General features: G+C 41.3%; 1 protein-coding gene across 2 annotated transcripts in view; it reads left to right on the forward strand.

The window, feature by feature from the left end:
• The window catches only part of dhx16 (DEAH (Asp-Glu-Ala-His) box polypeptide 16), a 58,603-nt gene that overhangs the window by 31,247 nt on the left and 825 nt on the right, over positions 1-26,531 (forward strand). For both annotated transcript variants that reach the window (XM_061915542.1, XM_061915543.1), the window contains exons 14-20: positions 4,102-4,242; positions 4,326-4,488; positions 14,496-14,614; positions 14,894-14,961; positions 15,034-15,196; positions 15,272-15,433; positions 20,703-20,876. In XM_061915542.1, coding sequence (XP_061771526.1) covers positions 4,102-4,242; positions 4,326-4,488; positions 14,496-14,614; positions 14,894-14,961; positions 15,034-15,196; positions 15,272-15,433; positions 20,703-20,876 — 990 coding nt within the window. The remainder of the gene's footprint in view (positions 1-4,101; positions 4,243-4,325; positions 4,489-14,495; positions 14,615-14,893; positions 14,962-15,033; positions 15,197-15,271; positions 15,434-20,702; positions 20,877-26,531) is intronic.

Raw genomic sequence — 26,531 nt, forward strand, 5'->3', positions numbered from 1 at the left:
CAGTGCTGTTATAGTGCTTGGCCCCCCATGCTTCCAAAGCTCTGCTGGAATGTTATCGATGCCTGGTTATTTGCTGATTTTTAGGCTCTTTACTGCCTCCTCTACTTCAGCTTGCAGTTTTGGTGCATCCTCCCATTTGCCGCTGCGCTTCATGGCATTGGTTAGTATGGTGGGGTCTGGTGATATTGTATAGTTGTATAGTTCCTGGCAATACTCTGTCCACCGTTGGGTTATTTCTGCTTTCTCTGTTAGTAGAGATCCATGCTTGTCTTCTATTCCTGTGGCTATAGCTTGTTTTGTCCTTGTCAGTTTCTTCTGCGTTGCTTGCATAGGCTGCTTTACTGTTGCCCTGCCGTATCCCTGCATCCATGCTTTCACACTGTTCTGTGATCCACTTTTCTATTGCTTCCCTCATCATATTCCTAATGTTTCTGTTCACAGAGGTATGCTGCTTAGCTGCCTCTGGGTCATCCTTATTTGTCTTTTAGATAGATAGATAGATAGATAGATAGTACTTTATTTATTCCGTCAGGAGAGTTCCTTCAGGAAAATTACAATTTTCAGCACAATCCCATTCAAGATCAGACAAACATTACAGGGAGACAGATCAGGATCGCTGACGGGTCTGCCGGCTTCCAGCGCCCCTTACAAAAAAGATGACGTACAGGTAAAATTAAAAAATCGGTCTTAGCCTAGGCCCTGGAGTGGGGGTGCAGACTGAGGCCAAGGAAAAAAAAAAAAAAAAAAACACAACAACTCATAGCCATAGTACACATCCCTCTTCCATGTGTGTAAGAGGGAAACATCAAAGAACACAGAGGACATTAAAGCAGCAGATATAACCAGACACTTCTACATACAGCTATGAATAAAAAGTAAAAGAAACATATCCACTGTGGTGGCCTCTGCGGTGTTCCACGCCATCGTCTGCTGGGGTGGAGGGAGCATGGCCAGAGACAGAAGCAGACCCAACAAGGCAACCAAGACAGCCGACTCCACTCTCGGCCAGTGTCCAGTCCGCATGGATGAGCGAGGATTTTAGAGGGCCCTTCTGAGGTCACGTTGGTCTAGGATGTCATCAATGATCCATGGTTTGTTTTTCTTCCTGTACTTCCCTTTGTACTTCAGTTGCTGATTCTATGATTGCTTTCTCCGTGTTATCTGTCAGTGAGTCTATGTCTTGTACTACCAAGTTAAGTGTTGCAAATCTCCCTCCTGTTTGCCTCAAATATTCCTGCAACTTGTGGGTCTTTAAGTCTGTCTAGACTAAATCTGAGGCGTGGGTTAGTGTGTTTTTTGGAGTCTTCAGTTTAAGTTTAAGCGTCATTATTACCATGTCGTGGTCACTACCAATGTCCGCACCAGGAAATGTTCTGGTTCGGGCTTTGTTGATGCTTGACTTGAACCTTTGTGGCGTGAGTATGTAGTCGATTTGGTTATGTATCTTTCCGTTCAGTACATGCCACGTTGTTCTCCGAGAGGTTTTATGTGGAAACAGCATATTGGCTACAGTGTGCTTATGGCTTTTAGCAAAGTCCAGAAGTTGCAGTCCTCTGTCGTTCGTTTCACCTAGCCCAAACCGCCCCGCTGTTCCTCCCCAGTGGTCGTATTCATCGGTACCTATTTTGGCATTCCAGTCTTTTTGGGTGACTAGAAAGTCCTTCTTGGGAGTTTTCTTGATGGTGTTCTCTTGCTCCTCATAGAAGGTTTCATCTGCTTTATCATTATAATCTGTCGTTGGGGCATACACTTGAATGATGGTTAAATTCATGGGCCGCGCAGCGATTCGGATGCTGATGAGCCTGCTGTATACAGGTGTGCAGTTGATGACTGAGTTTATTTTGATTTTGTTGACAATAAAACCAACTCCATGTTGATGTCTACAGTCCTCTCCGCTATACCATAGCGTGTGGCCTTCTTCTGTGGTAGTCTCACCACAGCTAGTCCAGCTGACCTCAGCCAAACCAAGGATGTCCCATCTGTATCTGTCTAGTTCATGGGTCAGTTCCTTTACTTTCCCACAGGCATACAGTGTGCGGACGTTCCATGTCCCAATAATGGTGACATTTTTTGAGAGGCTGGGTGTGGATGTTAATCCTGATATTGTCCTTGTAGTAAAATTGTCGCCCCCATCCTGGGGTAAGGCAGTGGGTAGCGCGGTCGTTGTTTTTCCGGGCCTCGACCGATCTGGCATGTAGATACTTGACTGTTTTTCCATCATGACATTTCATTAGGCAAATAAGCTTGGTGGTGCCTATCTCCTCTCCAAGCTCTTACCGGGGAGCCAATGACCCCCTGGCGACCCTTGTCTAGTTCTGCCTGCCGGTCGAAGCAGTTTACCGTGGTGTGGCCGCAGAAATTCTGCTACTTGGACCCATAGACCAGAGCTGGGTGTTGGTGAGGTCCAGTAAGGTTTCAACCAGCAATCCAGCTGCGACCGTATCATCCTTAAAGGTAGTACCTCTCCCTTCCACCCCAACACCACCAGATTTAGTCGAGACTAAACAGTCCAATTGCAGTCGATTGAATGCCCTGAGAATACAATGACCTTGATGAATATACGCGAAATGAAGAACATATTCTCATTTGCGAAGTCGACCGAGCAAAGAGGCAGATATTGATATGTGATGATAATCATCGTCTCTCATTTACCAACAAAAATGACCGTTTTGGTTTTTTAACAATTCACAAATGCTCCTATTGTGCAGGGGTAAATGTGTTGATTTTTTTTTTTTTTAATAGACAAAGTGCAGTGACAATAAGATCTGAGTATTTGTTTTTTGAGGTTAGGGTTACAAGGAATACACAAAACCGTGATAACAAATTACTAAAATAATTTGGTTCAATGTTATGGGAAAGAATATGCCCTAAAACATTGCAACTTTTGTCGCAACAAAAGCCCCAATCAAATAAAGCCCACAAAATCCTGGAAGGGACTGATAATTGAACAGTTTTGCTGTCTAAAACATGACAGTTTAAAAATAAACTAACTACAATCAAATAAATATAGTTGCATATTACTTAGAGAAAGTCTCTGTTTTATCCATGTATTAAAACATGGAGGGAGTTAGTGTAAGTGTTTTTTGTAGTGATATGGTTAGTGTAATTGTTTTTGTAGTGGTATTTTTAATATTTATACCAAACTTTTGCTTAACGTGACTCTGTTGTCCTGTTTACTTGTCTGTAAGGATTATCTTTAGAATGGCAAAGGGTTTATTTCAACTTCCTGTAATCCCAATTCAACATCCTGTGAGGAGGAGCCAATTAAATCAAAATTCCAATTCTTCAAAAGATTTGAATGGAAATGTATAATTTAGAATTTTGCAAGTTCCAATAGCAGTCACTGTAAAGTGCTAAACACAATACAGTAGTAGTAACAGCAGCGCAGAGTAAAACAAGTATGAATAAAATAAGTTAATAATGTCACTAAAGAATATATGAAAATACAATTTACATATCTAAATGGTAAATGGATTATACCTTGTAAAGCACTTCTATCTTCAAGGCACTCAAAGTGCTTTGATAATATTTCCGCATTCATACACACGCCAGCCACGCCATCCCCAACACACTATTAGTGATGCTTGTTGGAGGCATTTACATGTTGTCTGGGGATTGCTGTGATCTATTACTGCTTTGGGGTCTTTTTTTAGCATACCTTTTCTGAGGGGATTTCACATTTCTAGTGGTCCTTGCAATGAAGAGCCAGTAGAGGGTGCTGTTGCAGTTTTCCTTATCATGTTGCTTTTATTTGGACTTTTGCTGCACCTTTATAGCCCCCGGTGCCTCTCACTCTGGTGAATGAATGATGAATGAATGATAGGTGGTGGTCGGAGGGGCCGTAGGCGCAATCTGGCAGCCACGCTTCCGTCAGTCTACCCCAGGGCAGCTGTGGCTACTGATGTAGCTTACCACCACCAGGTGTGAATGAATGTTGAGTCCCACTTCTCTGTGAGCGCTTTGAGTATCTAGAAAAGCGCGATATAAATCTAAGTTTTATATATATATATATATATATATATATAGATATATATATATATATATAGATATATATATATATATATATATATCTCCACTCATGTTTTTGTGTTTCATTTGAAGGTGGTTGTGGCGACCAATATAGCAGAAACCTCGCTGACCATCGATGGCATCATCTACGTCATCGACCCCGGTTTCTGCAAACAGAAGAATTACGTTGCCCGCACCGGCATGGAGTCGCTCATCGTCATGCCCTGCTCTCGGGTGACTGCACAGCTGAGCTAACTACCTGTGAGTCTACGTTAAAGGCATCCATTTTCTCCTAAACACTCGCTCATGTGTTTTAGGCCTCGGCCAACCAGAGAGCAGGTCGTGCGGGCAGAGTGGCTGCCGGGAAATGTTTCAGGCTGTACACAGCGTGGGCTTTTAAGCACGAGATGGAAGAAATGACCGTGCCTGAAATTCAGAGGACCAACCTGGGGAACGTAGTCCTGCTGCTCAAGAGTTTAGGTGGGTAAAGAGTTGGACCATTAGCTCTCCATTTATTAAACTTATACTGTTGACATGTCCTTAATGTCCAATATCTATTGATTCTTGTCGCAATCCTCCAGTTTAAATGGCATGCAGAGGATACCTAATCCTGTGGTGTGGTCTTGCTAGCTTGATATCGTGCCTTAAATCAGAACATTCCTCAATCACGATAGCAACACACTGCTGACACATATTCACACTGCCACTGTGTGTGTGTTTTGTGAAAGTGTTTGTGTCCGTGTATGTAAGCGACCTCCCTTTCCATCGTGCGAAAACCAGGCTTGTCACAATTTAATTAATGTTCAATCAGCGTTTGGTGTCTTCCCCTTACAGAGCTGTGAGTGTAGCCCGGATGATTAACACTAGCATAGAAGTTGAAACAACATTTAGAAAGAGCAGCTGCTTTAATGACCCACTTTAGTTTCACTATCTGCTGCAGCGCACTCACCCACTAATTTAATCAGAAAAATACTTTTATTAATATCTAGATATTTTTCAATCAGACTTTTTGTTTGTGTCTGCAAAATTCCACTCTTCTAATATGACATGAACTAAAAAAAATTGCATACAGACACGTTGTTTTCAAATAATTTTTGAGTTTGTGGATAAAAAAAACATTTTGTTCCTGAAATAATCATTAAACTTGTTCTATGTGTTGGTAAAAATCATTTTACGGTACCTCAAATTCAAACTGCACTTTAATGTAATTTAATTCAATATAAGCTACAGTATTTGAGTTTTTAAAAAGTCCACAATCTGGTTCACAGCTTGTTGTTTGCCAAAGCGCTGGTGAGAAACACTGATGTATACAATAAATTCAATAATACAAATAATGATTTACCATTTGAAAGTGTTGTACAGTAAATGTTAACCTGAAATAAAAGTCTTGTAGTATTCAGTACACAACTGATACTTTGTTTACTGCAGAATTCACTTTTTGATGACAAGCAGAATAAAAAAAGAACTTTGAGAGGAAAAAAAAACTTGCCTTTACTGCCACTACCGAATAGAAAGTGAAACAGTGGCCCTAAAAACGGGGCGGATAAAAGTGTGGGCTACCTTTACCGCTGCAACTCTATAAAACACAATTATAAATATGAACAAAATGAAAGTTGTCAGCTGTTACAATATCAAACATGGCGGAAATGTCTGTTTCAAGATACTGCAGAAGTAAACAGTAAGGATGCAACAGTACTCTTTATAACCCTGCAAGGGACAATTCGACTTTAATAAAAAAAACAAAAAACAATTGGGATATTAATAGAGATGGGATGCCATGAAAAAATTTATTGTAATAATTTTATTTGCCAAATCGCCCAACCGTAATATATATAACGATATATTATTTGGTATAGAAATGATAGTAGAATATAACCATTACAATTGTGAATTTTATTTATATAGCGCTTTTTCTCTAGTGACTCAAAGCGCTTTACATAGTGAAACCCAATATCTAAGTTACATTCAAACCAAACAAGTTACAAAGGCTCCTAATTTAGTTTTTAACATTTGTCGTTTACAGTCGTGTTATTTCATCAAAACTTATTAATGTACTTGCTATTTTATTAACAATACCTTGTTACTTTTTGCTGTATTTTAGTAATTGAGTAATTTGTTCGATGAATCGAATAATCGTTTAAAACACACTCCAGCCTCAATGTGACTTTTAGGGAAGATAGTTGAAATAAACAAGGATTTCCTAATTACCTTTATTATTTCCTCTTATAAATGCACATTACATTAAAACTGTACTTTGACTGGAATGTCATTATATATTACTTCAATTTAAAAGAAATAACTTAAAAAGTAAAAAAAACACTTGGTTGTCAGATGAACATCCATCCATGCATTTTCCTCTGCTTATCCGAGGTCGGGTCGCGGGGGCAGCAGCCTAAGCAGAGAAGCCCAGACTTCCCTCTCCCCAGCCACTTCGTCCAGCTCCTCACGTGGGATCCCGAGGCGTTCCCAGTCCAGCCGGGAGACATAGTCTTCCCAACGTGTCCTGGATCTTCCTCGTGGTCTGCTACTGGTTGGACGTGCTCTAAACACCTTCCGAGGGAGGCATTCGGGTGGCATCTTGACCAGATGCCCAAACCACCTCATCAGGCTCCTTTCGATGTGGAGGAGGAGCGGCTTTACTTTGGGCTCCTCTCGGATGACAGAGATTCTCAGGGAGCTAATTTCGGGCGCTTGTACCCGTTATCTTATCCTTTCGGTCATAACCCAAAGCTCATGACCATAGGTGAGGATAGGGACGTAGATCGACTGGTACATTGAGAGCTTTGCATTGCAGCTCAGCTCCTTCTTCACCACAACGCATTGAAGACGCCGCACCGATCCGCCTAGCGATCTCACGATCCGCTCTTCCCTCACTCTTGAACAAGACTCCGAGGTAATTGAACTCTTCCACTTGGGGCAAGATCTCTTCCCCAACCTGGAGATAGCACTCCACCCTTTTCCGGGCGAGAACCATGGACTCGGTGTCGCTTCACACTCTGTTGCGAACCGATCCAGTGAGAGCTGAAGATCCTGGCCAGATGAAGCCTTTAGGACCACATCATCTGCAAAAAGCAGAGCCCTACTATCTATCTAATCCTGCAGCCACCAAATCGGATCCCCTCAAAGCCTTGACTGCACTTAGAAATTCTGTCCATAAAAATTATTAACAGAATCGGTGACAAAGGGCAGCCTTGGTAGAGTCATACCCTCAGTGGAAACAGCTCCGACTCACTGCCGGCTCTGACACTGTTCATACAGGGAGCGGACCGCCACAATCAGACAGTCCGATACCCCATACTCTCTGAACACTCCCCCGAGGACACGGTCAAATGCCTTCTCCAAGTCCACAAAGCACATGTAGAGTGGTTGAGCAAACTCCCATGCACCCTCAAGGAGCCTGCCGAGAGTGTAGACCCGGTCCACCGTTCCACAACCAGGACGAAAACCACACTGTTCCTCCAAAATCCGAGGTTCGACTATTCGGCATAGCCTCCTCTCCAGTACACCTGGATATACCTTACCGGGAAGGCTGAGGAGTGTGATCCCACAATAGTTGGAACACACCCTCCGGTTCCCCTTCTTAAAGAGAGGAACCACTTGGTCTACCAATCCAGAGGTACCGCCCCGATGTCCACGCAATGTTGCAGAGTCTTGTCAACCAAGACAGCCCCACAGCATCCAGAGCCTTAAAGAACTCTGGGCTGATCTCACCCACCCCCGGGGCTTTGCCTCCGAGGAGCTTTTTAACTACCTTAGCCTTAGAAATAGGAGAGGCCACCACAAATCCCGAGGCACTGCTTCCTCATAGGAAGACGTGTTGGTGGGATTGAGAAAGTCTTCGAAGTATTCCCTTCACCGATCCACAACATCCGCAGTTGGGGTCAGTAGAACACCATCCTCACCATACACAGTGTTTACAGTGCACTGCTTCGCCTTCCAGAGGCGGCGGATGGTGGTCCAGAATCGATTCGAAGCCATCCAGAAGTCGTTTTTCATGGCTTCCCCAAACTTCTCCCGTGTCTGAGTTTTTGCCTCCGCGAACGCAGAAGCCGAACACCGCTTGGCCTTTCAGTACCTGTCAGCTTCCTCTGGAGTTCCATGAGCCAATAGGACCCGATAGGACTCTTTCCTCAGCTTGACGGCATCCTTCACCACTGGTGGACACCAGCGGGTTCTAGGATTACCGCCACGACAGGCACCAACCACCTTGCTGCCACTGCTCCAATCGGTCGCCTCGACAATAGACATGGAACATGGTCTACTCAGACTCAATATCCAGTGCCTCCCTCATGACATGTTCAAAGTTCCTACAAAGTTGGGAATTGAAACTCTCTCTAACAGGAGACTGCTGGACTGCTCACTATGCGTTTGGGCCTGCCAGGTCTGTCTGGCATCCTCCCCCACCATCGGAGCCAACTCAACACCAGGTCGTTATCGGTAGAAAGCTCCACCCCTCTCTGAAGTGTCCAAAAATATAACACCGCAAATCCGATGACACAACTACAAAGTCGATCATAGAACTGCCGCCGAGGGTGTCCTGGTGCCAAGTGCACATATGGACACTCTTGTTTTTGAACATGGTGTTTGTTGATCCCTCACCTAGGACCTGTTTGTCTTGGGAGACCCTACCAGGGGGCATAGAAGCCCCAGACAACATAGCCCCTAGGAACATTGGGACACGCGAACTCCTCTACCACGATAAGGTGGTAGCTTAAAAAGGAGGTCAGTTGAACATATACTCGGTAATATATGTAAAATAAAGAACCAAATTAAACAAAGGCCTCGTTCACACTGCGTGTCAATTCCGATTTTTTTCTGCCCATATGCGACCTTTATCAGATTTTTTCATGCCAGTGTGAACAGTGCAATTCCAAATTTTTCATATGCAACCCAGGCCTCTTTCGTATGTGAAAGTAAGTTCAAATACAAGCGAAGCGTCCTCAATGTTGCATTTATCCGATCAGAACCTCAAAATTATTCGCCAATATAGACAGTGATAAAATAGATAGCTAACAACAGGTGAAAATAAAATGTTTTAGGAACACGTGAAAATTTGACCACAACTGTCTTTGATTGCTTGCCCACATACACGCTACGCTCTTCAAGCAGATATCGAAGCCAAATATCCGGTAAAACAGCCAGAGCCAAAATACTTTTCCTCTTCCGTCTTAATTTTCTATTTGGACAACTAGTTAGCATTAATATACAAACTGTATATGCTAATAAAACATTAGTTATGTAGGTCCTATTTATAAGATGGCGTTAGCTACCTAAAAAGACGCTTACCCTGTTGCTGCTTGTTTGTTCTTTAATGTTTACATTTATTATGTTTATTTCAAGTTCATACAGACATTGACAACATGTAATCTATTTGCCACAATTGAAGCAAGGAGTAAGGACATAGAAGCAGCTTTGCACTTTGGAGGGACGTTAGGTGCTAGCGAGGACATTGTTATTGGAATGGTTTATTAGCATGTCACTGTCAAATTTGAGTGACGCAGATAGAATGTGTCATCAACTTGCACTATTACAATGTGACAATTGTATTAAAATTAATAAAATTTGGCCGGGGTCCGGGCTGTGTGTATGTATGTATATATATATATATATATATATATATATATATATATATATATATATATATATATATATATATATATATATATATTAGTCCAAGCGCGATTATGTCACGTTATCAATGGGAAAAATTAATTTTTAGACAATATGATTTGCCTGAGCTGCTAGGAGACACCAAAAGTAACAAGCGGTAGAAAATGGATTAGAAAGAAAGGATTAACAAAAAAAAAATAATAAAGAATATATATATATGTATATATTTTTATATTTCATATATATATATTATATATATATGTATAGCGCTTTTCTACCTTCAAAGTACTCAAAGCGCTTTGACACTACTTCCACATTTACCCATTCACATACACATTCACACACTGATGGAGGAGCTGCCATGCAAGGCGCCAACCAGCATCCATCAGGAGCAAGGGTGAAGTGTCTTGCTCAGGACACAACGGACGTGACGAGGTTGGTTCTAGGTGGGATTTGAACCAGTGACCCTCGGGTTGCGCACGGCCACTTTCCCACTGCGCCACACCATATATATATCAATCAATCAATCAATGTTTACTTATATAGCCCTAAATCACTAGTGTCTCAAAGGGCTGCACAAACCACCACGACATCCTCGGTAGGCCCACATAAGGGCAAGGAAAACTCACACCCAGTGGGACATCGGTGACAATGATGACTATGAGAACCTTGGAGAGGAGGAAAGCGATGGATGTCGGGCGGGTCTAACATGATACTGTGAAAGTTCAATCCACAATGGATCCAACACAGTCGCAAGAGTCCAGTCCAAAGCGGGTCCAACTCAGCAGAGAGAGTCCCGTTCACAGCGGAGCCACCAGGAAACCATCCCAAGCGGAGGCGGATCAGCAGCGCAGAGATGTCCCCAGCCGATACACAGGCAAGCAGTACATGGCCACCGGATCGGACCGGACCCCCTCCACAGGGGAGAGTGGGACATAGAAGAAAAAGAAAAGAAACAGCATATCAACTGGTCTAAAAAGGGAGTCTATTTAAAGGCTACAGTATACAAATGAGTTTTAAGGTGAGACTTAAATGCTTCTACTGAGGTGGTATCTCGAACTGTTACCGGGAGGGCATTCCAGAGTACTGGAGCCCGAACGGAAAACGCTCTATAGCCCGCAGACTTTTTTTGGGCTTTGGGAATCACTAACAAGCCGGAGTCCTTTGAACGCAGATTTCTTGCCGGGACATATGGTACAATACAATCGGCAAGATAGGATGGAGCTAGACCGTGTAGTATTTTATACGTAAGTAGTAAAACCTTAAAGTCACATCTTAAGTGCACAGGAAGCCAGTGCAGGTGAGCCAGTACAGGCGTAATGTGATCAAACTTTCTTGTTCTTGTCAAAAGTCTAGCAGCCGCATTTTGTACCAACTGTAATCTTTTAATGCTAGACATGGGGAGACCCGAAAATAATACGTTACAGTAGTCGAGGCGAGACGTAACAAACGCATGGATAATGATCTCAGCGTCTTTAGTGGACAGAATGGAGCGAATTTTAGCGATATTACGGAGATGAAAGAAGGCCGTTTTAGTAACGCTTTTAATGTGTGCCTCAAAGGAGAGAGTTGGGTCGAAGATAATACCCAGATTCTTTACCGTGTCGCCTTGTTTAATTGTTTGGTTGTCAAATGTTAGAGTTGTATTATTAAATAGAGTTCGGTGTCTAGCAGGACCGATAATCAGCATTTCCGTTTTTTTGGCGTTGAGTTGCAAAAAGTTAGCGGACATCCATTGTTTAATTTCATTAAGACACGCCTCCAGCTGACTACAATCCGGCGTGTTGGTCAGCTTTAGGGGCATGTAGAGTTGGGTGTCATCAGCATAACAGTGAAAGCTAACACCGTATTTGCGTATGATGTCACCTAGCGGCAGCATGTAGATGCTGAAGAGTGCAGGGCCAAGGACTGAACCCTGGGGAACTCCACACGTTACCTTAACGTAGTCCGAGGTCATATTGTTATGGGAGACACACTGCATCCTATCAGTAAGATAAGAGTTAAACTGAGACAGGGCTAAGTCTGACATACCAATTCGTGTTTTGATACGTTCTAATAAAATATTATGATCGACGGTATCGAAAGCAGCGCTAAGATCGAGGAGCAGCAACATAGATGACGCATCAGAATCCATCGTTAGCAATAGATCATTAGTCATTTTTGCGAGGGCTGTCTCCGTCGAGTGATTTGCCCTGAAACCGGATTGAAAGGTTTCACATAGATTGTTAGACGCTAAGTGTTCATTTAACTGCTCCGCAACAATTTTTTCGAGGATTTTTGAAATAAAGGGAAGGTGAGACACCGGTCGGTAGTTTACCATGAGGTCAGGATCGAGGTTAGGTCTTTTAAGAAGAGGATGAATAACCGCTTTTTTGAATGCTAGGGGAACAGTGCCCGAGGAAAGTGATAAGTTTATAATATTTAGCACTGATGGATCTAATAATACAAAGAGCTCCTTGATCAGTTTCCCAGGAAGAGGGTCAAGTAAACATGTTGTTTGTTTTATTCCATTTACACGTTGTAACAATTCCTCTAATGTTATTTCCTCAAAACGAGAGAAACTATTTTGGAGGGCAGTATCCGCCGTATATACAATCGTGTCAGTGTTAATAGAACCCCGTTGTAGCTGGGACGCATTGTCTTTAATCTCCTTTCTAATGACTTCAATTTTCTTACTAAAGAATTGCATAAAGTCATCAGCTGAGTGGGTGGAGCTACTGGAAGGAGTCCCTTGTTGGGTTAGCGATGCTACCGTACTAAACAAAAATTTAGGATCGTTTTTATTACGGTGGATGAGATTTGAGTAATAATTAGCTTTAGCTAAGGTAAGCATGCGTTTATAAGTTATTAAACCATCACTAAATGCTTGATGGTGCACCTCAAGTTTAGTCGTGCGCCATTTGCGTTCCAGCTTTCTGCATAATAATTTCTGAGCTCTAGTTTCTTCTGTAAACCACGGGGTGCGCTTTTTTGGAGCCTTTTTTAACTTTAGCGGTGCTATGTTATCAATGGTTTCGCGCAGGGCGTCGTTAAAGTTGTTAGTGAGGTTATCAATAGAGCCCACATACTTTGGGAATGGTGCCATTACCGAGGGCAGTAGGTCAGCAAGAGTTGTCGTTGTGGCCGTATTAATGTTGCGGCTGCTATAGCAGTTATTATTATTATTAGTTTGACGAACATGCGTCTGAACCTCGAATTTTATAAGGTAATGATCGGACAATACTTTAGTATACGGGAGTATCGTAACTTTGGAAGCGGTGATACCCCTGACAAGCACTAGGTCTATCGTATTACCGTTGCGATGCGTGGGTTCATTTATTATTTGTGTGAGACCACAGCTATCAATTATACTCTGGAGCGCTACGCACGGTGGGTCCGATGGGGTATTCATGTGGATATTAAAGTCCCCCATTATGATTATATTATCGGCGTGTGTCACTAGATCAGCAACGAACTCTGAGAATTCATTGATAAAGTCCGAACAGGGCCCTGGGGGGCGGTAGATAACAGCCAGGTGTAGAGGCAGCGGTGTGACAGACCTCATAGTAAGCACCTCAAACGATTTATATTTATTATTTATGTTAGGACTAAGGTTAAAGTTTTCGTTGTATATTAGTGCGACCCCCCCACCCCTTTTAAGCGGACGGGCAATATGCGCATGTGTAAAGTTAGGAGGACATGCCTCATTTAGCGCAAAAAAGTCGTTTGGTTTAAGCCAGGTTTCGCTGAGACCGATGACGTTAAGATTGTTGTCTCTGATGATATCATTAACTAACAACGTTTTGGGAGACAATGCTCTTATGTTTAAAAAACCTACATTATAGGTAGTGGGCTGTTTTAGGGAATTTTTGATCAAATTATCCGTAGTAGCAATATTAATAATGTTGTGTTTATTATGCCCAGTGCATTCAGTATAATTACGACCATATCTAGGAATTGATACGACGGGAATGTTCTGATTGTTTGATTGTTGCTTTGATAAACTGCACGCATCATGGTTAGCCTCCTCAGTAACGGGGATTTTCTGATTGTTTGTTTGTTGCTTTGATAAACTGCACGCATCATAGTTAGCCACCTCAGTAAAACACATGTCCAACTCTGAAACACTCAAAGCAGAAAAAACTTGTTCTAATTTAACAGACTCCTTACCCAGACCAGTAGTCTCGCATTTTCCATCTAAATCCGTCTTCAGGGTGGAGGGAAGTGGTGTACTGTGGGGATTAGCCTTCTGCTTTGTTTTTAGCCCCGCTCGGCATCCGCGTTTCCGATCACACCGCTGGCGTCTGCTCCGTAGACGGCCCCCGCTGCTACTAGACTCCGCTGCTTCACAGGCCGCTGGATGTAGCCGCCGACGTATCCCCATGCTAGTTAGCATGTTTAGCACGCCCGCGTCTATCAGTCCAAAACGGCCCGATATGTCCATATCCAGAAGTGTCTGGCGGTCGTACGTGATCACGGAGTGACCACGATGCGAGCCAGCCATGAAGTCTGCAAAACTGTCCGGCATTTCCGCCAAATGTTCCATCTTTAGCAAGAGCACCGCAGTGTCGCAGCCCGTCCGGGCGCCGCCATCTTGCCTCTCTTCAATATATATATATATATATATATATATATATATATATATATATATATATATATATATATATATATATTTATTATTTGTTTTTTTTTTTTAAACTTGGGACTTTCCGCGGGCCGGATTTTGGACGCTGGTTGGCCGAATCCAGCCCACAGGCCGTACTTTGGGGACCCCTGATCTACAGTATCACCGGCCATACATTATGCAACCGGAAATAATACATGTCATTCTTTTGCATTGACTTTCGTACTGCTATGGTCTAAATACAGTGATATTTATTTAATTGTGTTACTTGTAGGCATTAATGACCTCCTCCATTTTGACTTCATGGACCCGCCACCTCACGAGACTCTGCTGATGGCGTTGGAGCAGCTCTATGCTCTTGGAGCACTCAACCACTTAGGAGAGCTAACTACGGTACTTGACTAGTGGATCATATGCAGCAGACCATCCCAAGTAGACCATCACAAGTGTAATGCAGTCCATCTTAGAAGTCTGCTTTACCTTTTGATTTCTTTATGTTTCTAAATAATTTTCTTTCTGAAAGAAGTCATAGAAATAAGTGTTTTTACTAATCATACATTGTGTTCTTTTTACTGCTTTAATTAACTTTAGTTATTTAACATGTTAACGCAAAACTAAGTTTTTAACTCAACTTGTAATGTCATATTATATATCTTATCTTTTGAATTTCAGCTGGGTCGCAGGATGGCCGAGCTGCCTGTGGACCCCATGCTGAGCAAAATGATCCTCGCCTCCGAGCAGTGAGTGTCCCCTCCGACACTCCCTCACCTTAACGTGTCACTCTCTTTACTCTCAGTGACACTTCTGTCCAGGTACAAGTGCTCAGAAGAGGTGCTGTCCATAGCGGCCATGCTCTCAGTAAACAACTCCATTTTCTACCGACCCAAAGACAAGGCGGTACACGCTGACAATGCCAGGATGAACTTTGTGGTGCCCGGCGGCGACCACCTGGTGCTGCTCAACGTCTACACGCAGGTAACACCGTGCACTTGTGTATTGAAACAACGTTTTGTGTTCCTGCTGAAGATGTAAAGCTAATTTTTGCTGCAGTGGGTGGAGAGCGGCTACTCAACGCAGTGGTGCTACGAGAGTTTCATCCAGTTCCGCTCCATGAGGCGAGCTCGCGACGTCAGAGACCAGCTGGAGGGCCTGATGGAACGCATTGAAGTGGAGATGGTCAGCTCGCAGGGAGACAGCATGCCCATACGCAAGGTAAGTGGGGCATTGTTTACACATTGGTGGGGAGTATGAACAACTATGATGTAGAATAAAAACAGAATGGCGCTAATGAGCTGCTGCTCGTTTTATAAAGTCCAAACTAGGGCTTGACCGATTATCGGTGCTGATATTTGGCATTTTGACATAAATCAGTAGCTGCCTTTTTTTAAATGTGTTTATTTTTTAATTTTTGTTATTTGTTTAATTTTTATCAGCTCTATACTCTCGGCAGGATCCTTGAGGATGCATGGGAGTTTGCCCAACCATTATATATGTGCTTTGTGGATTTGGAGAAAGCAACTCGACCGTGTCCCTCGGAAATTCCTGTATGGAGTGCTCAGAGAGTATGAGTTATCGGACTGTCTGATTGTGGCGGTCAGCTCCCTGTACAATCAGTGTCAAGAGCTTTGTCCGCATTGCCGGCAGTAAGTCGGACACGTTTCCAGTGTGGGTTGGACTCCGCCAAGGCTGCCCTTTGTCACCGATTCTGTTCATAACTCTTATGGACAGAATTTCTAGGTGCAATCAAGGCGTTGGGGTCTTGACTGCAGGATTAGGTCTCTGCTTTTTGCAGATGATGTGTGGTCCTGATGGCTTCATCTGGCCAGAATCTTCAGCTCTCACTGAATTGGTTTGCAGTCGAGTGTGAAGCGACTGGGAAGAGAATCAGCACCTCCAAGTCCGAGTCCATGGTTCTCGCCCGGAAAAGGGTGGAGTGCCATCTCCGGGTTGGGGAGGAGACGCTGCACCAAGCGGAGGAGTTCAAATACTTCGGCGTCTTGTTCACGAGTGAGGGAAGAGTGGATCGTGAGATCGACAGGCGAATCGGTGCGGAGTCTTCAGTAATGTGGAAGCTGTATCGATCCATTGTGGTGAAAAAGGAGCTGAGCCGGAAGGCGAAGCTCTCAATTTACCGGTTGATATACGTTCCCATCCTCACCTATGGTCATGAGCTTTGGGTTATGACCGAAAGGACAAGATCATGCGGCCAAAATGAGTTTCCTCGGCCGGGTGGCGGGGCTCTCCCTTAGAGATAGGGTGTGAAGCTCTGCCATCCGTGGGGAGCTCAAAGTGAAGCCGCTGCTTCTCCACATTGGGAGGAGCCAGATGAGGTGGTTCGGGCATCTGGTCAGGATGCCACCCGAACGCCTCCCTAGGGAGGTGTTTAGGGCACTTCCGACCGTTAGCTGGCCATGGGGAAGACCTAGGACACGTTGGGAAGACTATATCTCCCGGCTGGCCTGGGAACGCCTCAGGATCCCCTGGGAACAGCTAGACAAAGTGGCTGGGGAGAGGAAGGTCTGGGCTTCCCTACTTAGGCTGCTTCCCCCGCGACCCGACCTCGGATAAGATGGATGTTTTTTTTTTACATAACTACAACAGCAAATACAATATATACACATACAATACAAGTGCTTTGAATTTAATATTAATTAGTGAAGTAAATAATAAAAAACACTGCTCAAGCACCATCTTCTTTGCCGTGCATGAGAAAAGCTCCCTTTTTATTGCTGGAACCCAAAATGTTTTCAAATTAATTTAATAATAAAGATTACTCTCACTTTCAATTATCATCTTCAAATATGTTCTGATATCGGACAGGGCATTTATTTTGAGTTCTTGTGAGAATCTTTCCCCAGTCTGCTCCGTTGTGTTCAGAATTGAGCCCCGCCTTTCTCTGTTCCTGAAGCAGTACATAAACAACATTTGTAAAGTTACAAAGGACTTAAAGTTAGTATTCTTTGCAGATGACACAACTGTGGTTTTTCAGGATAGAACAGACAGAAGCTAATACAAATAATAACAGAATACATTAACAAATTAAAAAGATGCTTTGACAAAACAAACTAAACAGAGAATAATGCTATTTGGTAACAGTAGAAGAGAAGGTCAAACACAAATATAAATAGACAAAGTAGATATTGATAGGGTTTTTTTCCCATCTTCTGTCACCACCATTTGTGTGACAGAAATGTTCGCCAATCAGAATTGTTGAGCCTCGCATTTGTTCGTCTCTCGCTTCAAACAGGAAGAAAGACGTCTTACTTTGTGCATCGCTCTCAGCACCTGAGTGCTTTAACATTGGAATTCCCTGAACGGAGTGACCCCTCTTTTTAGTCGATCACAATCTTTGTCTCGGCAGATATTAGTGCAGGCCACCTCCAACACATTTACAGTAGAGAAAGCCTTGCCAGTGAAAAGTGCTGGAAAGTAACACAAAATAGGAGGAAAAAACATGATTATGGAGCCAAGTGTTTCGTTGTGGGAATATTTCAGCTTCAATTTGGATGGGCAATATGAGCCCATCAACATGGCCGAACGAGCGAAAATACCAAGATCACGTGATGACAATAAACAAAAAGACAACGTCCAACTTCATTTTATCAACTGGGGTAAAAAAACATTATCAATATCTATTTTAGGTACATGTTTTGCTTACAGAAGTTTGTCATTTTTTTTTGTTGTTGATTTATTTAGGATTACAAAGTTATATGCCTTCCAATTACAGTACAATGGTAAACACTTCTACAGAAATTAAGTCCAAGCAATATTAAAATGGGCTGCTTGCATTTCATTAAAATTCTTCTGCAGCACAGCAGCAGTGAATGTGCACTTGGCATTGCAGCAGGCCCATAATAAAAGTTTATATCCTTTTAGTGGTTACTTGGGGGTTAAATCACCAAAAATTATTCCCGGGCGCGGCCACCGCTGCTGCTCACTGCTCCCCTCACTTCCCAGGGGGTGAACTAGGGGATGGGTCAAATGCAGAGGAAACATTTCACCACACCTACTGTGTGTGTGAGACAATCATTGGTACTTCTTGTACCAAAGAGCTACTTCTTTGGTACTGATTAATGCGAAGGGCTACCAATTTGATACACACTTAAATAAATTGCCAGAAATAGCCAATTTGCTCAATTTACCTTTAATAAATAAATCTATATATATAAAAAAAATGGGTATTTCTGTCTGTCATTCCGTCATACATTTTTTTCCCTTTTACAGAAGGTTTTTTGTAGAGAATGAATGATGAAAAAATACACTTAATCCGACGGTTTAAAAGAGGAGAAAACACGAAAAAAATGAAGATTAAATTTTGAAAAATAGTTTATCTTCAATTTCGACTCTTAAGAATTAAAAATTCAACCGAAAAAATTGAAGAGAAAAACTAGCTAATTCGAATCTTTTTGAAAAAAATTAAAAAAAGAAGTTATGGAACATCATTAGAACTTTTTCCTGATTAAGATTAATTTTTGAATTTTTATGACATGTTTTAAATAGGTTAAAATCCACTTAGAAATAAGATTTAAGTTTGATTCTACAGATTTTCTAGATTTGCCAGAATTTTTTTTTTGAATTTTAATCATAATAAATTTGAAGAAATATTTCACAAATATTATTTGTCGAAAAAACAGAAGCTAAAATGAAGAATTTAATTAAAATGTATTCATTATTCTTTACAATAATAATTTAAAAAATACTTGAACATTGATTTAAATTGTCAGGAAAGAAGAGGAAAGAATTTAATAGGTAAAAAGGTATATGTGTTTAAAAATCTTAAAATAATTTTTAAGGTTGTATTTTTTCTCTAAAATTGTCTTTCTGAAAGTTATAAGTAGCAAAGTAAAAAAAATAAATGAATTTATTTAAACAAGTGAAGACCAAGTTTTTAAAATATGTTCTTTGATTTTCAAATTCTATTTGAGTTTTGTCTCTCTTAGAATTAAAAATGTCGAGCAAAGCAAGACCAGCTTGCTAGTAAATAAATAAAATTTAAAAAATAGAGGCAGCTCACTGGTAAGTGCTGCTATTTGAGCTGTTTTTAGAACAGGCCAGCGGGCTACTCATCTGGTCCTTGCGGGCTACCTGGTGCCCACGGGCACCGCGTTGGTGACCCCTGATGTGGACAATAGCCATGGGCCAAATATTTTTTTAAGTAAACTATTGCATATTTTTCTAATGTTTAGCACCTTGAGAAAAGAATATGTTGATTCACAGTCTAAAACTAACATGTCTTCCATCTCTTGTTATTTTTGCCGTTGTCTGCATTTTATGTATAAAATCGCAAATAGAATCGCAGTTGCAATTTTGGAGAGAAAAAAACGCCATTAGGTTTTTTTCTCAAAATCGTGTAGCCTTACTGCTGCGATGGAGTCGCACGTCACGCCTTTGGCCACAACACTCAGCGGGTGGGCTCATTAGAGGAGCTGGGCGAGTTTCATGTTCTGTGATTCAATCAAATATTGTGACAGCTGGATATACAAAAAATTGACAAAAGGGAGACTTGAGTAAAGAAGAGAGCAGGCATGCAGGAGATTTCCCATATTTTGAAATGCAAATGTCAGTGCTCTCTGTAAACACGTAATAAAGTTAAAGTACCACTGATAGTCACATGCACACACACACTAGGTGTGGTGAAATTACTTTTTGCATTTGACCCATTCCCTTGTTCTACCCGCTGGGAGGTGAGAGGAGTAGTGAGCAGCAGCTCGGGAAGGCATCCATCCATCCATCCATTTTCTAACGCTTGTCCCGTTTGGGGTTGCGGGGGGAGGTCGCTGGAGTTCCTGTTTTTGTCATTACCTGGGGTTTGAACTCACGACCTACCGATCTCAGGGCGTACACTCTAACCACAAGGCCACTGAGCATGATAAAGTTGTTTGTGAAATCCCCTGATGTTTTTCCTAAAAAAAATGTTTGAAAAAAAACAACCTAAGGCCTTGTCCAGCTGTTTACTGACAATACTATTCATGTTTAGCCAAATTTTACTGCAAACATATATCGGCTACAGATATCGTTATGGGCCTCCTTGATTACTAATAATCTGTATCGGCCCTGAAATAAACATATCTGTTAATCTGTAGTCCAAACTCTATATTACCCTTGTGTGAAGTGTGTGTGTGACACGCACTCTAATTTACCTTTGCGTGACATGCATGTGACACACAATCACCAGTCAAATATCCGTTAGAGCTTTACCATGGGGTGGTCTCAGGCGGGTCCTGTGTAGGTGCTGAAAGGATGTTAAGAAAATCTGGTAGTTGTTTAGAGTGCTCCTGTGAGGGATTTAGACACAATTTGCCAGGTGATCTTAAGCAAATTCCACTCTGAATACATATTGAATGAGATGCTTCTACACTAGCTTTACACTCAGCCTTAAATTCAGCGACTCTTTTAGGCCATGCATAAATATTGTTGACAAATGTATCTTCTTGAGCTGAGAATGTAAAGTAACAAGCTTTGTGTGTTTTTCCTCATCCAGGCTGTGACAGCGGGGTACTTCTACCACACGGCTCGGCTCAGCAAAGGCGGCTACAGGACGGTGAAGCACCAACAGACGGTCTACATTCACCCCAGCAGCTCGCTGTTTGAAGAGCAGCCCCGCTGGCTCATCTATCACGAGCTGGTCATGACCACCAAGGAGTTCATGAGACAGGTTTGTTTGTACATCATAACAATAGAGCAGCGCCAAATGTGTAGAAGTGTGTGGTTTGTATTTCCACTGCAGTTAGGGTAATTATAAAAATTAGGCTGATTAAGTATGGATGAAGGTACAGTAACTATATCGCTACACTGATACCATGTAAATAAACAGACAATAATAGATCAAATTTATTTCACCAAAGTGTAAGTAAATAAAATACAAAGCAAAAGATACAAAACGATATGATCTAAAAACAAATTGTACTGAATTTTACGTAACAAGTCAGACTTTTGTTGACAGTGTCCAACAGTCAAAAAGTCGTCCCCTCAGTAAATGTTGAATTCATGAGGGTCAAGTTAGTCTGCATTGTCCATTCTAGCTGTGAATAACAATATATAAAGAATTAATGTCAGTGTTTATCTCACGGCGACAACACGAACACATCGGATTTAGTGTTAGTGTTAGCAGGTTAGCATTAGTAATTTCCTTATACAATGACAATAAAGTTATTTCCTTCTGTAGCATTCGGTTCACTTGTGTTAAGGCTAACAACTACACAAATGGTGTGTCACTCACAGATTACTTTGACAACACGTAACAAAGTAAATATTTTATGTGATTTACCTTTGTTCCGCTTATTTACTGCCCATTTTATTTCACATTTTTCCTAAAGTAACGCAGTCAGAGTCCCGGAGTGAGCAGCTAGCCTCGCCGCTTCAAGTTCAGCTGAATACTGAATATCCCTCAGTATATACTGTACGTTTAAAAGAGTCTGCCAAGTTATTGTAGTTTTGCTTATGAAAATTAAGTATGTAACAAAATGATAATTAGCATTAAACTGCCAAGTGAGTAAAAACATTACAAGGTTTTTTCCTCTAATCAGCGTTCTTCAGCAAACAAATGCCCCACAAAAGTTCCACCAAGTCCAAAGTCGCTTTTGTTCTTTTTTTTTCCATTGTCCAATATTTTGTAGTAGAAGTACACAAGAAATAAGACATAAACAAGTTGTCTCGCATCTTGTAATGACATTCATTGAATTAAAAAAAAAAAACAATTTCCAAAAGTCCCAAGCGTATTCAACCAATTAGCGGTCAACCACACAAGTCCCCCCTCTAATTTCAGAAGTACCACCTCGCTGGCAGGAACGAAAAATAGTTCCTGTGGAACTACCTACTCCGTTTCCAAATGAGTTGGGAAATTGTGTTAGATGTATATATGAACGGAATACAATGATTTGCAAATCCTTTTCAACCCATATTCTAGTGAATGCACTACAAAAACAAAATATTTGATATTCAAACTCATAAACTTCTTTTTTTTTTTTGCAAATAATAATTAACTTAGAATTTCATGGCTGCAACACGTGCCGAAGTAGTTGAGAAAGGGCATGTTCACCACTGAGTTACATCACCTTTTCTTTTAACAACACTCAATAAACATTTGGGAACTGAGAAAACTAATTGTTGAAGCTTTGAAAGTGGAATTCTTTCTCATTCTTGTTTTGTGTAGGGCTTTAGTCGTTCATCAGTCCGGAGTCTCCACTGTCGTATTTTACGCTTCGTAATGCGCCACACATTTTCGATGGGAGACATGTCTGGACTGCAGGCGGGCAAAGAAAGTACCTGCACTCTTTTACTACGAAACCACGCTGTTGTAACACGTGGCTTGGCATTGTCTTGCTGAAATAAGCAGGGGCATCCATGATAACGTTGCTTGAATGACAACATATGTTGCTCCAAAACCTGTATGGACCATTCAGCATTAATGGTGCCTTCACAGATATGTAAGTTACCCATGCCTTGAGCACTAATACACCCCCATACCATCACAGATGCTGGCTTTTGAACTTTGCGCCTACAACAATCCGGATTGTTATTTTCCTCTATGTTCCGGTTGACACCACGTCCACAGTTTCCAAATATAATTTGAAATGTGGATTCGTCAGACCACAGAACACTTTTCCACTTTGCATCAGTCCATCTTAGAGGAGCTCGGGCCCAGGAAGCCAGCGGCGTTCCTTGGTGTTATTGTTACATGGGTTTTACTTTGCCTAGCAGAGTTTTAACTTGCACTTACAGATGTAGCAACCAACTGTAGTTACTGACAGTGGTTTTATGAAGTGTTCCTGAGCCCATGTGGTGATATCCTTTACACACTGATGTCGCTTTTTGATGCTGTACCGCCTGAGGGATCAAAGGTCCATAATGTCATCGCTTACGTGCAGTGATTTCTCCAGATTCTCTGACCCTTTTGATGATTCTACGGATCGCAGATGGTAAAATCCCTAAATTCTTGAACATATATTTACATATGTATATACTGTGGAACCTCGATTTATAAACATAATTGGTTCTTGAACATGGCTCAAAAATTGAAAAGTTCATATAGTGAAACTTAATTCCCCAGAATAAAACAATGTAAACATGAATAACTGGTTCTAGCCTTTATGTGTATGTATATATGTATGTATATCTACATGTATATCAATATTTATGTGTATCTATGTATGTATGTAGATATATATATGTATATGTATAAACAAAGCCCAAAACCAGTGAAGTTGGTACGTTCTGTAAATCGTAAATTAAAACAGAATACAATGATTTGCAAATGCTTTTCAACCTATATTCAGTTGAATAGACTGCAAAGACAAGAAACTTAACGTTCGAATTGGAAAAGTAAATTTTTTGCAAATATTAGCTCATTTGGAATTTAATGCCTGCAAAATTTTTCTAAAAAACTAGCACAATTCGCTAAAAAGACTGAGAAAGTTGAGGAATGCTCATCAAACACTTATTTGGAACATCCCGCAGGTGAACTAATTTACAACAGGTGGGTGCCATGATTGGGTATAAAAGCAGCTTCCATGAAATGCGCAGTCATTCACAAAACAGGATTGGACGAGGGATACTATTTTGTGAACAAGAGCGTAAGCAAATTGTCGAACAGTTTAAGAACAACATTTCTCAACAAGCTATTGCAACAAATTTAGGGATTTCACCATCTAAGGTCTGTAATATCATAAAAAGGTTCAGAGAATCTGGAGAAATTACTGCACAGAACATTGAATGTCAGTAACTACAGTTTGTCGCTACGTCTGTAAGTGTAAATTAAAACTGTAATTTGCAATGCGAAAGACATTTATCAACAACACCCAGAAATGCCGCTGGGCCTGTGCTCATCTAAGATGGACTGATGCAAAGTGTAAAAGTGTTCTGTGGTCTGACGAGTCCACATTTCAAATAGTTTTTGGAAATTTTGGACGTTTTGTCCTCCGGAACAAAGAGGAAAAGCACCATCCGGATTGTCCTAGGCGCAAAGTTCAAAAGCCAGCATCTATGATGGTATGGGGGTTTATTAGTGCCCAGGGCATGGGTAACTTACACATCTGTGAAGGCACCATTAATTCTCAAAGGTACATACAGGTTTTGGAGGTCACAGGCATTCAATGTTTGTGCAGTGATTTATCCAGATTCTCTGCTTTTTTTTAAACATGTTGCAGCATCAAATTCTAAATGAGCTAATATTTGTAAAAAAAAAAAAAAAAAAGTTTACCAGTTCGAACGCTAAGTATCTTGTCTTTGCAGTGTATTTAACTCAATATAGGTTGAAATGGATTTGCAGATCGTTGTATTTTGATATTATTTACGTTTTACACGTGTGCCAACTTCACTGGTTTTGGGTTTTGTATAAACGTTTCAGTTATGAACAAGTAGCTTAGTGTTGAGTTAGTTTGGTGTAAACAAACAGCAACAGGTGCATTCAGTGATTATTTAAAGTAGGGCTGGGCGATATACGCAATATATTGCGGGTTTGTCTCTATGCAATATAGAAAATGACAATATTGTGATATTCAAGTATACGTTCTCAGGCAGTTGCTTTTAGCTGCGGGCATTACACTACAGCCTCTTCTCACTCCTTCTCGTCCGTCCTTCTCACAGATAAGCGCACCTTCTTACACACGTCACATGTCATACGTCACATATGTATACGCCCTCGCGGAGCAGAGAGGTAGCAGCATGGGTAACGCTAGCTGTGATGCTCGCAAAGCCGTGCGAGTGGTAATACAAGAGAAAGAAGGTGCGAATCTGATAACAAATGAAGGAAGAATTAATTCTCGAGATAAAAAGCAGGGGGTCCTTCGTCTGGCGGTGGTTCGGCTTCAAGCGGGAAGCTGTCGAATAGACAACTTTAATTTGTGGGGCACAAGCGTTGCTACCAAAAGTAGCATTACTGCTAATATGTAGCATCATTTGAAAAGTCACCTGCTAATAACTATTTAATAAATACAGTTTTGGTCAATTGACTTACCGGTAGTTGTGATTGCCTTCTCTGCATGAAAGTTTAAAATGAGTATGAAGAATAATGTTTTAATGTAGACACATAGAATTGTCTACATTAAAACTGTGATTATATGTATTAAGTGTTAATTCAAGGCTAAGGCAAAATATAGAGATATATATCGTGTATCGCTATATGGACTAAAAATATCGAGATATTAAAAAAGGCCATATCGCCCAGCCCTAATTTAGCGGGGTGTATAATATAGTCAGGATTTGTCGTGCATGCAAAGGATTCTGGGTATTTGTTGTGTTGCGTTTATGTTGTGTTACTGTGAGGATGTTCTCCCGAAATGTGTTTGTCATTCTTGCTTGGTGTGGCTTCACAGCGTGGCGCATATTAGTAAGAGTGTTAAGATTGTTTATATCACAACCATTAGTGTACTCTGCATCACCCAGTATGCCTCTCAGTCATGTGCGTGTGACTGCGGAAGCCACACACAACATATTGCTGGACTTGCAAGTAGATTGTACATGTTGTAGAAGGCGTCAAAGGCAAAGGCTTCATAGCACACCCTAATACTTATTAACTGGGTGACTGCCGGCAGACATTCTTGAGAATCTTTACGTCTCCTATTGTCGTCTTCGCTTTGTGACACGGGTCCAAAATGGCTCTTTGAACGGTAAAGGTTACCGATCCCTGAACCATGTATATCAAATATTTCTAAATGGTTCAACCGCCACCCGCCCGAATCTATTTAAAATCTATTTTTTCGTCATGTCACCCGCCCGACCCGCGGTTTATCCGCGGACTCCGCGGATGAGACCGCAAACCGCGCATCCCTAGTGCATTCAGTAATTATTAACACCGTTGAAAATTTAATTAATAAAACTGAATGAATAGGCCCGCATGACAGTTGATGACGATAACACTTGAATTATTCATTAAATAATAATTTACTGTTATGATAATTTGTTTTGTTTATATAATTTTGTACTGTAAAATTTTAAATTACTGATTACACGATAATAATAAATAACATATCTAAGGGATGTCTATGATTTTATCAATTTTTTGTTGTAAAATTAACCAATGCATTATAATTTTGAGACCGTGATTATTTTGTGATTATTGATCATGCACTCAAAATCTATGAACGTTAGAAAAGGGGGCGATAAAGTGTACAATATAATTTTGTCTACAGCGACCAGCAGAGGGTGTAACTAGTTGGCTCCCTTGAAAAGCTGCCTCAGCAATCGAAACAGAAAGTAAACAGAAAGGGTGGCCTAATTTAGAACAAAAACATCTCATTATTGAAATAATGTAAATAGCTGCGCTACAGCCTGGTGGAGAATGGATGGCGTGAGGCTCTTTGCGCTTCAACAC

The sequence above is a fragment of the Nerophis ophidion genome, linkage group LG11 (genome assembly GCF_033978795.1).
Source record: "Nerophis ophidion isolate RoL-2023_Sa linkage group LG11, RoL_Noph_v1.0, whole genome shotgun sequence".
Taxonomy (NCBI): Eukaryota; Metazoa; Chordata; class Actinopteri; order Syngnathiformes; family Syngnathidae; genus Nerophis; species Nerophis ophidion.